At 53.1% G+C, this 14,034-nt stretch overlaps 1 protein-coding gene across 1 annotated transcript; it reads right to left on the bottom strand.

The window, feature by feature from the left end:
• Nucleotides 1–6,960: 6,960 nt before the first annotated feature.
• CDK5RAP1 (CDK5 regulatory subunit associated protein 1) lies at nucleotides 6,961–13,527 on the bottom strand. The gene is made up of 13 exons (XM_032126950.1): nucleotides 13,287–13,527; nucleotides 12,579–12,682; nucleotides 12,071–12,105; nucleotides 11,271–11,371; nucleotides 10,925–11,135; nucleotides 10,092–10,212; nucleotides 9,581–9,811; nucleotides 9,231–9,328; nucleotides 9,063–9,118; nucleotides 8,817–8,947; nucleotides 7,873–8,022; nucleotides 7,331–7,471; nucleotides 6,961–7,199 (listed from the first exon to the last, which is right to left on the bottom strand). The coding sequence occupies exons 1-13, from the start codon at nucleotides 13,510–13,512 to the stop codon at nucleotides 7,119–7,121; spliced, it is 1,686 nt and encodes a 561-aa protein (XP_031982841.1). The 5' UTR covers nucleotides 13,513–13,527; the 3' UTR covers nucleotides 6,961–7,118.
• Nucleotides 13,528–14,034: the final 507 nt, after the last annotated feature.

Raw genomic sequence — 14,034 nt, 5'->3', positions numbered from 1 at the left:
TTCAGCATGTGACTTGGTTCCTTTCCAAACTGCCAAAGGATTTTTGCATTTGCAAGGGTTTTGTTATTTATCACTCCCATCAGCTACAGGAGTAACTCACATGTGAGGAATATTGAATAGGTGAGTCTGCTGGAAAGGTGGGGAACCACGGGGGCTGCAGCCCCAGAGCTGGGCCTGAGTGGAGCCCAAGCCCTGCCCAGGCTGCCAGACCCCCACTCTCACAGCTTAAAGTAGCTACAGAAATGTGGTCAATGTGGCAAATAAATATTCCCCTCATTTGTATTTATGCAGATTTATTCTGCCCCTGTCCCTGAGCTGCTGGTTCTTTTAGTGTGCGTTCCTGCTCCCAGCTGTTGCCAGTGGGCTGGGAGCTGTTTAACATGAACAAGCACATCCCTGGGGCCCCAGGGAGACAGATCCCCCTCCAGGCTGGGGCTGGGACCCCCAGGACCCCGGGGAGAGCAGTGGCAGTAGCCAGCAAGCTCCTGGGCACAGGAGCTCGCTCCTGGCTGCAGTGGCATCAAACCTCATCCCAGAGCTGGCTGTGACACAGCCCTGGAGCAGAATGGCTGCATGGGTAGAGATGCCAGGGCCAGGGCCAGATTCCCGAGTCCTGCAGCTTCCAGATCCACTGACACAGCACCGTGTGCCACCAACCACTTCCAAGTGTCCACACTGGCTCTGCTGGGCATTCCTGGTGGGCAGCACCAACACCCTCCTCTGCCTCTGCCCATCATGAGCCCCTCTGGTCCTGCCCAGGGCCCCAGAGCCCCATCCAACAGGCACAGGGGAGTCCTGGTGCTGTTAGCTGAGAGCTTGCAGCCAGCATCCTCCTGGGACACTCCCAGGGCCAGGGCTCCTGCTCACATCTTCTGAGTGGCTAAATGTTCCCCTGAAAACCTTGGAGGTTCTCGCTGCTCTTTTCCCAAGGTAATGGCGTGGCTGATGGCTCACCAGTGCCCCAACACCACAGCCCAGCCTCCTCTGCTGCTTCTCACTCCCTTTATCTCACCACTGTGAGTGAGCCATACCCTGAGCAGCCAATGCCACCCCTGCCCTGCCAATTAATGGCAGAGGTAACAATGCTAATGAGATGTGGGCACTGGGCGCGTCTGCGCTGCACCCAGTGCACCCCGTTCTGGCTGCAGTAACACCCACATGCTGGGTTGTCTGCCTGTGCTCAGAGCACAAAGATGAAGGGCAGATGCCAGGTGACCTTTGATGTCAGTGGCAGAGCTCTGTCAGAGGGGGAGGACGGGATGGGTGGCAGTGCCTTGGCACAAGCTATTGAATCCATAACGCCTCATTGGGCACCTTCAGTTTCCAGTTCCTAAGGAAACAGAAGGAGGAGGATGAAAGAAGGTGCCAAGCCCCATTCTAGGCTCACTTGCTGTGAATGACTGCAAAAAGAGGTGTAAAAATTCCCTCGGTAACCATAGAGCCAAGATGCCAAAGCCCAAACCTCTCCAGGTGGCAAGGTGCCATGGGGCTGGGTCCCACCTCCGCTGCCACAGAGGCAGGGGTGGGCAGCCACTGGCCACTGTGAGCCCTGTGGGGACAGCAGCAGCACCTGCACTGGTCTGACCCACCAATATTAATAAAAACAGTACCATGGGGGATGTCCCTGCTGCTGCTGGCACCACCTGGGCACAGTGTGCCTGGACAGGTGACTCTGGAACAGCTCAGATCTTTGCCAGCTCTGGCTGCAAGGGCACTGATGGGGTTTTTCTTGAGGTTTCTCTCACCCTACTGGGTTCTCCTGTGGAGACTGCTCTGAGCCTCTCCCAGGCTTCTGCACCCCATGACACCCATCTGCTGCCTGGAGCATCTCAGGGGCACTGTCAGCACTGCTACTGCTCCTGCCAGGCTCTGCTGTGCTGGCTGCTTGCTGAGCATGGGATGGGGAAAGCTTTCCCATCAACAGTATAAGGGCTTTTCAAAATGTAGTTTGGATAAGAAATTATGGGAAGAATCTTTCTTTTATTGAAATGTCAGAATGTTTCCCTTTTTTAAAGAGAAACTGGTTTTGGAATTGCCTCCTGTTTGGTTCTGATAGCTTCAACCAAAGCTTCCTACTACTCTTTTTTAAACTTCCTGTAATTAAATTACAGAAAGATGACATAAAAAAAAAAAAAAAAAAAAAAAAAAAAAAAAAAAAAAAAGAAAGGAAGAAGAAACAGATTAAAAGACACTAAATAACCCAAAGAGAATGGAGCACCTTGTTTAATCTCAAAACCTCATAATCAGCCTGGCCAAAAGTGAATTTCATTTCTGTTCCACTCACTGTCCTCATGGATGCAGGAAGGGGAGGAGGACAATCCTTTCTGGCTGTTCATTTTCACAGCAGTGTGCTGAATATTAATCACCCTCAAACCCTCTGCTGGAGGTGCTGCTGCAAATTGCCCATCCTGCAGCCGCTCTGTAATTCCCACATGGGAGCCACAGCTGGGACCAGCGAGGGATCCAGCAGTGACCTGGCTCTGCAAGTGTCAAGCACACCCCCAGCAGTGTCCCTGAGCACCCTGACAGCTCAGTTAGACATGCCACCATGCATCAGGCTGTTGTCATCCTTGGGTTTGCTCCCAAGGAACTGGGCACCTTTCTCCTCCTCCTCCTTAATGCAAGAAGTAAATGTAGGGCAACGAGGCTGAGATTTGGGTGTTTTCAACACTGATGGACTTTGCTTTTGACACCCTTGAAGACATAATGAGAAAGCCCTGCCTGCCCCCAGGCTGGCAGTACTGCCAGCTCCATGTTCCTGGTGGCAGTGGCAGCTGCCCCAGACCGGCTGCCAGGGAAGGTGGCTCAGACCCAGCAGGAACAGGGACCCTGGGCAGGGGCCCCCTTGAAATAATGTGAAATAACTCCCTTTCACATTTCCTAGTGGAAGTTCTGCTGAAGGGGAAGAGCCTTGCCAGGCACACGAAGCACAGAAAGCAGTCCTCTGTTTTTCACAGATACAGCTGTCCAAAGGAATTGCAGCACCTTCGCCTCATGGGAGGCATTTTAATTACTCTATTGACTCGTGCTCCTGAGAGCCCCAGGCGTGTCAGAGCTCAGGCTGGGATCAGAGGGATGCAGAGAGACAGGAAGGGAATGCGTGACCATTCCTGACAGCCCCAATGCAGCCCCACCACAGTCCCAGCACCCTGCCCTGCACACCAAGTGGTGCTGGGCCATTCCACGCTCTCTCTGACCAGCATCAGACCCTCTTCACATCTCTGATCTGTGTCTGACTGTTAAATAACTCAGCAGCAGGGGAAAAAAATACTTGAAAAAATATCTGGAAGATAGAGAGCCATTAATGAAAAACATCAGAAAATAGATATCAAGTAATGACACCGCAATGAGAGCTTATTAATAGGAAAGGCTAAAGATAAAACTAATTTAAACCTGATGAGACAAGACATCTCATCTTCAGGAGAATGAGAAGTCAATAGTTGTCTGCCAGTAAAGGAAATAAATTGCTCACAAGGGAGGAGGGAAAGCCGCAGGACTCCTGGGCCCCAGAGAGCAGTGGTGCCTGTAACAGACTCTGAATTCACAAACCCCCAGAACTCAGAGCTGCCACTCACCACCGGTACCTCTGTCATTGCCATGCAGGTCACAGCCCAGCAGTGCTCTGGGAAGCACATGGACACGGAGGGAGGCTGGGGACAGACAATGCCAGCCTAGGGGGGCTGCAGAGCAGCTTGGGGCTGGTCTGGGGGTGCACCAAGCAGTGGCAATGGAGAGCTCGTTGCATTTCCAGCACAGCACAGAGTTCACCAGCGGCTGCAGAGGAGCCTGTAGGAGCAGCTGTACTTGCCCTGCCAGAACCCAACCACTTCCAGAAAGAAGTGAACTAAAGATAGAACTGGTTTGAGAAGTGGAAAACAGTTTCGAAAGTTCTTTATGTTGCATTAAATCCCAAAGCTCTGTGCAAAGAGCTCGCTTCAGAAATGGTGATGAAAAGCTACTGAAGGAAAACTCCCTGGACCCACAGCCCACAGCAGTCCCAGAGCAGGGAGGAGGAGGAGGCCTGGGGGAATTGGCTGGCAGGCACATGGAGCCTGTCTGCTGGAGTGAAAAGAGAGAAAGAGGAGGAAAGCATTTCCCTTGGCACCGGCTGGCAGGCTGCTGGCATCACTCAGAGGCAATGCCTTGTCACCTGCCACCACCTCAGCAGAGCGAGGCTGCAGCTGACCTAAAGCAAACTGTGCTTACAGGCTTCCACCAGGGAGAACGTCCATCCTTCCCTCCACCAGCACCATGACATGCAGAGGGAAAACAGACTGCAGAGCTCCAGGGGTTCTGGGGAAGGGCATGATACACCATGACCAGCTCTGGCACTGGGAAAAGCCTGACTGCTCTGCCCAAGCTGCTTCGAAAATCTTGGAGAAGGGAGCATGTTTGGGCAGGTGAGCGTAGGCAATGACGGGCATCAATTTTGAGACTGTCCTGAGGCCAATAAAAGCCAGTGCTGAGCAGCGAACAGAGGCTGTGAGCGCCTGCTGCTCTCTGTCCCTCCACTCCCTGAGCACGGCCAAGACCTGAGGACAAACAAGTTTGTTCTTTGACAGGGGTCCGGGGAACAAACGGGCTCTTGTCCTCCCTGACAGCGACCTTTTTGCCAGGTGAAGCTATTTGTGTGTGCGGGTGATGTCCAGCCTCGCCCACACACCCTGCCAGCAGAAAGGAAAGTGCAGGCTGTGTGTTACAAAATTCCGGCATCAGGAGACACCCTCAGGGCACGGCTGCTGTTGGAAAGTAAATGTCATCCCAGCACTTCAGGTCTGTACTGGGAAACCTGATCTGCCAAACGCCTCCTTAGGTGTTTGCCCATGGGTGTAACTGGGGCACGACTGGCTGGAAGGGCACTACTTGGACCTGCAGAAGGCACAGGTGTACGTCAGAGTGGGAGACGGGAGGTCCGGGAGAGTTCAGGGCTCTCATCCCTGCTCAGGGTGGGAACAGAAACGTGCAAGAAAGAGCACGAAGTACAAGTTCAGCTTTCCCAACAGCTGGATTCAGGCAGCAAACCTGAGAAGTGACACAGAAATTGCATCCCACCTCCAGGCCTCAAAGAAAACAACACATTCCTTCTTCCAGGCAGTGCCAAAGGACTGACTCGGCCTCCAAGGTCACCGTAAGCACTTCCTAATGGATGCTTTGCTGCCTTAAAACCTCAGTCTTCATTCCCGAGGCCTATAAAAACTAAAGAGGCGAAGCAAATGGTGAGTGCTGTGGCTCCCCGGGGAGCCCGTGCAGTGAGCATTATCACCTCCTCATCAAAATGTAAAACCCAGCTCTCCTCCTCATTAGTCTCCCGCTCTTAAAATAATGATTGTAAAACGGCCACAGCTGGCCTCAAAACAGGATGGAGGGGGGAGGGCACACTGTCATCTGCATTTCCCACTTGGAATAGGTGCTCCTGGAGAGGTCAAAACGAGCAGGGGGAGGTGGGTGTCAGCCCTTTCCAGGGTGTTGGTTTGGCCCCTCATCCCAAAATGCCCGGCAATCACGAGCTGAAAGATCTGCCATAGGGCAGTTAAATTAGGCCACTAGCCTGTGGGCTTGATTAGCCAAGCACGTGGGCCTCAGTGCCCAGCACTTCTGAGGGGTGCTGCTTATACATCCTGCTGCTTCCTTTGGGATTTCATCCCAAACTGCTGCCTCCTCCTGAAATCCCCCTGGGCCAAAGGCTCACCCTTACTGGGCAGCAGAGGTTCAGGCCCTGGTTTGTGAACTTGGGCCAAAGACACTTTCCCATGTGGAAGCAGGAGGGCAGACCAGCCCTGTGTGCCTGTCAGCACCTCGGAGCTCACATGGACTGTGCTGACTGTGCAGACTCACTTCTAGGAGAAGACACTCAGCTCTGAGATAATAAGCAAAATGTATTTGTTTCTTGAAGCCTAATGAATATTCAGTGAACCATGCTATTTTCAAAGAGATACAATTATAGCCCAGAAAGAGCTGAGCGGGAGAGGCGGCTTTCGAGCAAAACCCTTTCATGTTTATTTTAAAATTCTGCAAATTCATGTCGTGACTACCCTGCCACCAGCTGTTCCTTCAAAACTGGTCACTGGACAGAGCCTTTTACAAGGATTTATTTTAATGACACGATTATCTATATGAAAAGGGGTGATCCCTTCTCACATGTCCGTTTACTCACAAGTGCAGGTCACAGGTCCTTGTTTGAATTTCACAAAGCAGGCTGGAATGTGACACTGCAGCCAGGGTCAGCTGCAGGCTGATGAAAACAAGGAACTGTCAGATGTACTTGAAGAACTTACTGGCCATTTAAATTAGCACAACCACTTCTATCACTGAGCAAAGGAAAGGACATCCATAGATGTTTGAATCACAAAACTGCACCCCAGGTTTTAAGAGGAGAGAGATGACCCTCAACTAGCAGCTGTCTCTTCCCATGCATCCCCCCAGGCCGGGAAACAAGGAAATCTCCAGACAAGACCCAATCCTCCCCAGTACCAGGGCAAGGCTGCATTCCTTCAGCCCCAGACACAACAGATTCACCGGTGCACGTTAAACACCATTTTTCATTCCGCAGTCCAGCGCCACATTCCAACACATGAGCATGGTGTGGGTTCTTGCATCCCCTTTCCAAGCATTTTGCCAATATTTGGAAAGAATTCATCAATCTTCTGTTCTCTCTACCCTTTGACAGTACTCCTGCCATTCTCCAGCAGCTGCTGGAGCTGTGTTTTGTAGGCACTACTTTTGCAGCTCCTAAATTCAGCTGAGCTCATAGGGAAGACCTGCTCTGCACATCCATCTCTCAGGCTGGGCCATGACAGAGGACGTGATTGCAGTCAGAGGACAGACCAGCAGCACTGCGAGGGTGGGACAAGCCTCGGGGCAAGTCAAAATACACAATCTCACAGTACTTTTGTAAGTTCACACATAGCTTCCATTCCTTTGAACCTGCATGCATCTATGAAGGGTAGGTTGGCACCAAAGCAGAAACATATATATGTATTTTATTATTTCATAAATAAATTTTAATATACATATATATCTCCCTGTTTCTACTGTATCTCCACCTGATCACAACAAGAACCTCCTTGCTTCTTCCTGGAGAAAATATGCTGCTTTCATCCAAGGGCAGCAGAGATCCCTCAGTGAGAAGCAGCAGCACGGGACAGGGTGGTCCGGCAGAGCGGAACTCCCTGCAGGGTCTGTGAGCTGGCAGAGGTTACCTGAAAGAAACAACACAGGTCCTCAGGCACAGAAAGACTGGGGAGGATCCATTCTAATTTTAGGCTCTTCTGGCAGCAGCTGGCCTAGAGAACAGCACTGTGCAAGGAAATGAGCACTGCAGGTAGGTCACCTTCACCATCACGTAGTCCCCTGGCTGGGCTCTGCCTGGAGCCCCACACTCGGCAGCATCCTCCAGCTCAGCGTCGGGGAAGATCACCTTGATGTTGCCGTCATTCCTCCCACACAGCTCCGAGGCAGAGCGTTTGCTGGGCTGGAAAGAGGACAGGGAACATTACCTGCATGGCAATTGCTCTGATTCACTGCTGAGCTTTATTGCCTCAGGAATTAATTGAGCACTATTGATGGTATTAAACCCACATTAACCAAGCCCTGGAACAGAGTCCTGTGGCCAGAGCTGCTGGTTGACACTCACACACCAAAGCACAAATTCTGTGCTTGGCCAGAGATGCATCCCTAACCGATCCCATCCCCTGTGCTCAGCTCAGTGCTCTGGAAAAGTCAAGGCTGTCTGCTTACGTGTGAAGAAACAGTCTTGGGAGTCCTGGGATCACATGGGGAAAGCAAGAAGGGAAGGCAGAAGTGGTGACTGCTGTGCACAGTCTCAGAACCAGCAAGAAGGGAGGATAACAATTCCATTCCAGGCACACTCACCCCTTCCACCAGCACCAGCTGGGCCTGTCCCACCAGTGCTGCGTTGGCCCTCGCAGCTTCCTCCCGGAAGGTGGCAATGAGCTGCTCCAGCCGCCGCTTCTTCACGTCCGTGGGGACATCGTCCTGCAGCCGATGATGTGCCCGGGTCTTCTGCACACACACAGAGCCAGTGCAGCCCCTCAGCACCCAGCCTGAGCTCAGAGCCTTGTCTGAACCCAGCCAGCTCCGCTGCTCTTCCAGCAACAGCTTCCCAGCATTTCAGTTTGTATGACAACAGAACTATTCCAGTGCCAGCCACCTGTCCTCGTGCTACTCACATCTTTATCCTCCACCTTTTGATGCAGGGCACTGAGTATCAGTGGCTGTGAAGCAGTTTAGCAGCTCCTGTGGGGGATGTGCCTGTGCCTGTTTGTCCATAGACCATTTCTAATCTATCCATTGAATCTTTGCTTCCTTGTGTTTCCCAACCTTCTGTCCTCTTCCCCAACAGTATCATACACTTTGGAGAACATTCTAATGGACACTAACCAAATACCCACTCTTCTCATGGAAATACCTTCTCAAAAATTCACCACTTCCCTCCAGACTTGATGGACAGTCCTTATACCTGGGCTCCAGCCCACCTCCATCAGCACATTCCTCATCAGCAAATAATGTACCTGCAGCCTCTGCTGACACAGTTGCTTCCCTGCAATGACCCTGCAGTTACAAACCCTGACACTCCTACAGAGGAGCTGAAAGCTTCCCAGGCACAACAATAGCCCTTGCAGAACCACGTACCCTGCAAGTGCTGCCTGGGAGAAAAGAAATCTACCAGTAGACCAAGTCTTTGGGTATGATTTGCAACAGCTTTTTACAAAATGTGTTATTGTGAGAAACAGCACTGACAAGTTTAGGTGACACACCTAGAGCTAACAGCCTTCTCCACCAGGGCCTGCACTCACCTGTCTCATACTATAGGCAAACAGGAAGCCAATGTTGTAGCGGACCTCCCGCAGCAAGGACACCGTCTGCTGGTGATCCTCCTCTGTCTCTCCGCAGAACCCAGCGATGAAATCACTGCTCAAGCTCACTCCTGTAACAGAGACACAGCTGTACACTTCTCTCATGGAAGAGAGGAACACAGCACTCAGCAAAGGACAGTGAGATGCAGTTGTGCTGAGTTCAGATCAAGCCAAAGGAAAACACACCTGGAATAGAGTCACGCACATGGTGCACGAGCTCTAAATAGGCTTCTCTTGTGTATCTGCAATGAACAGCACATGGGTTTGCTAACTGGAAACCCTAGACATCAGTGAGGAGAAACCAGCAGGCCAAATCAGAGGGCAGGACACAGGGCTCCTCGTGGGCTGACCCACCCTCGCCGCATGGCCTCCAGGACTCGTGTGCTCCCACTCTGAGCAGGGAGGTGCAGCTGTTTGCAGATGTTGTGTCGCTCCTGGATGAGCTGCAGGACCTGTGGCAAGTGATCAGGAGATGTCTCAGACAGGTTAACTCTACCAGGATGCCAAGGGAAGAGTCTTCCCTGGGTAAAAGCCAGCAAACTGCAAACCTGCCAGCTTTAGCCCCAACATCCAACTCCCAGGAGCTGCTGTTCCCACTTTGGGAACCCACGTTCTCTTTGGGGAGGCAGCACAGCCCACACTTCACATTTCAGAGCTGCCTCCCTGCCTGCAAGCAGAGGCCAAGGTGCTTATTTTACACTTGCCTCATCAGGAAAATCCTTGGGGTGTGGAGAGGTGAAACGGATCCTCATTTCTGGATCAATCCTAGAGACCTGGTCCAGCAGGTGTGCGAAGCGCAAACCTCCCGATTTGGCTTTGTAGACTGTGCTAAAGCCACGGCTCAGGCCTGGGGCAGCCACTGACTGAAACTGCACCTCAGACAGGTCTCGAAAGCTGTTGACATTCTGACCCAAGAGGGTCACTTCTTTCACTCCCTACAAAATAAACAGGGGAAGAAATGTAACTCAGGCAGGATGGCCGAGCTGCAAGGGCAGCCATGGTTTTACTCAAAGGAGTTTCCAACAGAAGCCCTCCCTTCCCTGTCTGCCATGGAGTATTACAAGGGGAATCAAAGCCACTGGTGGAATCCCACAGTAACCTCATCTCTGCAGATAAAGGCAGTGACACTGGTTACAAGTACCACTGAAGACACTGTCACCAGGAATCACCCTTTCTCCCATGGTGTGGGACAGGTGGGAAGAGGCTCTGCCTCACCTGATCTGAGAGCATCCTCACTTCCTGCAGGATGGAGGCAATGGGGCGGCTCCTTTCCCGGCCCCGGGTGAAGGGCACGATGCAGTAACTGCACATGTTGTCACAGCCCCGCATGATGGACCTGCCCAGAGGTAAAGCACAGGTCACACCATGACTGCTCCAGAACCATCCGTGCTGCATCCTGCCCAGGGTGAACCCAGTAGTGCTGCCTCCAGCCAGCTCCATACACAGAACACCCACACTGGATTCAGCTTGCCCTGAGCTAATACCTCCTGATTCTTCATGCACATTTCCAAGAAAGCTGGAAAGAACTAATGAGGCACAGACTTCCACTGCAGCCTGGCAGTGATGAAAGATCCTTCGACATCCCACTCCTGCAGAGAGTGATACTGTCCTTCCATACGCCAAGCAGAGTCTGATTTCATGTTTGGCAATGTCATCACCAAAATGAAACAATCAAAAGTTATAATGTGTAGAGGATTAGAAGAATAAATAGCAGAACTTGGGGCAGGGCACCACAGAAGGCAGGGGATGAGAGTGGCATGAACTTCAGAAAGGGACAGTGGCAAAGAAATCACTCAATGCAGCATCAGGCTGAGAGTCAGCATTCCCAAAGGAGAGGGAGAGAAGTCCACAACAGCCAGAGCTCACGACACGCTCTCCAGGGCTCAGTCACACAGCAAAGCAGCAGCAAACACACACACAGGCTCTGTAAACTCAGTGCAGCCAGGGCACTGCATCTCCTGGGCAGCTGCTCTCACTGACACATCTGCTCTGCACAGCAGATTTCCAAACCCGAGCCACAGAAACAAGCACTGGGAAAAGGCACTCACACAAACGCTGTCCTGCCACCTGCACTAGTCTGGACAGGCAGGATGTCAGCATACGTCTCATCTAGGGACAGCAGGACGTTGGCAGCTTGCTGGCCAGACTCTGCCACGGCCAGCAGCCGCGGAAGGTCACGGTAGGCATCAGGGCCTGCCACGACATCGACCAGCTTCTCCCTCTGCAGAATCTCCTCCTTAAGCCTCTCGGCCATGCATCCTGCCAACAAAGGAGAAGGGCCCTGGTGAGGCAGTGCCCACCCCCCGTTACTCCCGCGCAGCCCTTCCCAGCTGCTTTCACCCCAGGGAAAGGCGGGTGCTGCCGGTGGGTCCAGGGGACGCAGCGCGGCCGTACCCAGGATCCCGATGCGGAGCGGAGCACGAGCCTGGGGCCGCCGGGCCTTCAGCGACTTGAGGTGCTGCAGACGGTTCCAGATGGCCTGCTCTGCCTTCTCCCTGGGGAGACACGAAAAATGGGTATTCCACCTGCTGCACCCGAGCAGAGCCCCAGCCTTAAGCGGCCCAAGTGCTTTGTGAGGAGAATTCAGCTAAAGGCAGGGAATCATCCACCTGATGGATCGAATGGCACCTGAAAGTGCCCTTTGTGGAGTGGGGATTATGTCTCGACTCTATCTCATCTGCTGTCACTTTGCTTGCTTTAGAGCATCTCCACTGCAGGAACACCTCAGGGGCTAAGCTCTTGGGGAGAAAAAGTGCCTAGGCCACAAGGTACCCTGCAAGTGACAATGAGCATTTGGTATCTTCTGCATTCACAAAAAACAAGCAAAGTTCCCTTTATATCAAGTTGCCCCTAAACATATTTCTTGCATTTTTGAAGTACAGACACTGTACTAGAGAGTCGCTTCAAGAGAAGACAGAATATTTAAAAATAAAACCATTAATTGTGCAGGTCTCTCACTGCCCATGGCATATACACAGAGCTTACACTACCAAAGAACTTCTCACTACATAGAGAAGCGATTCATAGCACAATTAACGTTGCAAATCACAGCACCAGCCAGCCCTACCCTCAGCTAAAGAGCCAGTTTCACCCCTGCACACTGCTTTCCTCATGCAACACATTTATTGCCTGGGTTTTCAAATGTTAATTCCTTAAAAGCTGTCCCAAACCAGCAGTGACAAACATTTCCTTACCTCACGGAACAGGTGACAAGAAGAATCACATCTGCCTAAATAGAAAGCAACAAAAAGAGAAGAATTTATAAAAGCCAAACAATAAGTTCTGATGCCCTGCCCAGGTAACCTGAAGAGCCAGACTATAAAACTCACTTAACTCAGGGAAAAAGACCTGCCTGAGTACACGGCAGGTTTCAACAAACAGAGGTGCAAGAAAGAAACAGAAGACAAGTAGAGTCTTCTACTAAATGGTTAAAGTAAACTCAAAGATGAGATGGGGGGATCCCGCTGTGTCCAATCCCTCTCCAACTGAGAGGAAGCCCAGTAGTTTAAAGAAAAAAGACAACCCACAGCTTTCTACCACACTTGTTAAGTAGCTTCCTTCGCGCCGAAGAACTCAGACTGCAAAACTCATAACATCTCACAGGATTGCACTCCAGAGAAAAGCTGGGACTCACAGGCACAGCCAGGATGTGAGGACCCTGCAGCCTTGTGCTCCAGAAAAGCTGCCAAGGTGCTGCCTTACCTCATCCAGCTCCTTTGTCCTGGCATAGCCATTCTTCTGCAGGATGGCCCAGGCAATCTCCGTGTCATTGACGTTCATCTGGCAGCCGTAGGTCTCCAGGTACACTGCAACAAAGGGCGTGTGACGCAGGAGCCTGCTCAACTCCTGTCCACAACCTGTCCTATCAGCTCTACGGGAAGAAGTTTTCAATCCCACCACTAAAGTCAGGGAAGCAGCACCAAAGCTGCCAGCACCTGCAGCCCACAAAGAATAAACCAAAGGACAGACTCTGGGAAAGCTGTGTGTTCTGCAAGAGGACATGGCTAGGCCGTGACTGCAGAGCAGCAGCAGCTGTGCCCTTACTGACATACACACAACACTCAGGGCAATGAAAACCATGCCCTGCCAGGGCACCACAGCAACGCAGCCCCACATGGGGATGCCACAGCCCCACGGATAGCCCAGCACACATTGCAGGCAGGTGCCAGGGCAACCAACTCCATGGTGGAAGAATACACACGACTTTGCAGCCAAGGACTAAACTCCTTCTAGCGTCAAAACCCCCTCAGGGCCCCAGAAGCTCCCAAATAACCCATTTCCCCCACTTTGCTCCGGCTGCGGGGCACCACTGTCAGCACGGGCCTTACGGCTGCCCTTTGACAGGGCAGCGAGGCCACAGCCGCAGGGTTCGGCTGACCCCAACAGCTCCGGCCCCGCAGACCCACACACCTTTCGGGGCCCCGGCGGTAGAGCCCGGCTCAGGAGGCAGCTCCAGCGACGGCCCCGGCTGCCCCGCGGCAGCGGCCCTCAGGAAGTGCCGCAGGTCGGGCCCCGCGGGCAGCGCGACGCCGCGCCCCGCCGGCCGCTGTCCCGGCCCGCAGTACGCTCTGCGGGCGGCGGCCCCGGGCGGGCGGAGCAGCCCCGCCGCCCGCAGCGCTCGGGCCCCGGGCAGCATGGCCGCGGCCGGGGGGGCGCTTTGGGGGACGGACCGGCGGGCCAGGGATGGGGCGGCCCCGCCGTGCACTGACACAGCGGCCCCGCCGCCGCCCCCGCCACTCGGCGCCGCGTTCCGCCTCGCCGCCGTTCCGGGCCCGCCCCCCTGCAGGGCGGCGCCGCCGCGGCAATCCCAAAATCACAGAATTAATTTGGTTGGAAAAGACCTCCGAGATTATCGATTCAACCTGTGACCCAGAAGCACCATGTCAACTAGACCAGGGCACTGAGCGCCACGTCCAGTCTTTCCTTAAGCACCTCCAGGGACGGTGACTCTGCCATCTCCCTGGGCAGCTCATTCCAAGGTCTAATGACCCTTTCTGTGAAGAAATTCTTCCAAACATCCAGCCTAAAACTCCCCATGTGCAGCTTCAGATCATGTCCTCTTGTCCTGTCCCTTGTTCCCTGGGAGCAGAGCCCGACCCTCACCTGGCTGCACCCTCCTGCTGGGGAGCTGTAGAGAGAGAAGGTCCCTCCTGAGCCT

Source organism: Corvus moneduloides, chromosome 17, assembly GCF_009650955.1.
Source record: "Corvus moneduloides isolate bCorMon1 chromosome 17, bCorMon1.pri, whole genome shotgun sequence".
Taxonomy (NCBI): domain Eukaryota; kingdom Metazoa; phylum Chordata; class Aves; order Passeriformes; family Corvidae; genus Corvus; species Corvus moneduloides.
The sequence above is the reverse complement of the archived record's forward strand: the minus strand, read 5'-3'. Positions and strand labels throughout refer to the sequence as shown.

What these genes read in the sequence shown, in the direction of transcription:
- CDK5RAP1 (XM_032126950.1), bottom strand. Translation starts at nt 13,512, where the DNA reads ATGCTGCCCGGGGCCCGAGCGCTGCGGGCGGCGGGGCTGCTCCGCCCG. An exon ending in GCTCCGCATCGGGATCCTGG is followed by an intron (nt 11,136 to 11,270) that starts GTACGGCCGCGC and finishes CTTTGTTGGCAG; the next exon opens with GATGCATGGCCGAGAGGCTT. An exon ending in AGCTGGTGCTGGTGGAAGGG is followed by an intron (nt 7,472 to 7,872) that starts GTGAGTGTGCCT and finishes TCCTCTTTCCAG; the next exon opens with CCCAGCAAACGCTCTGCCTC.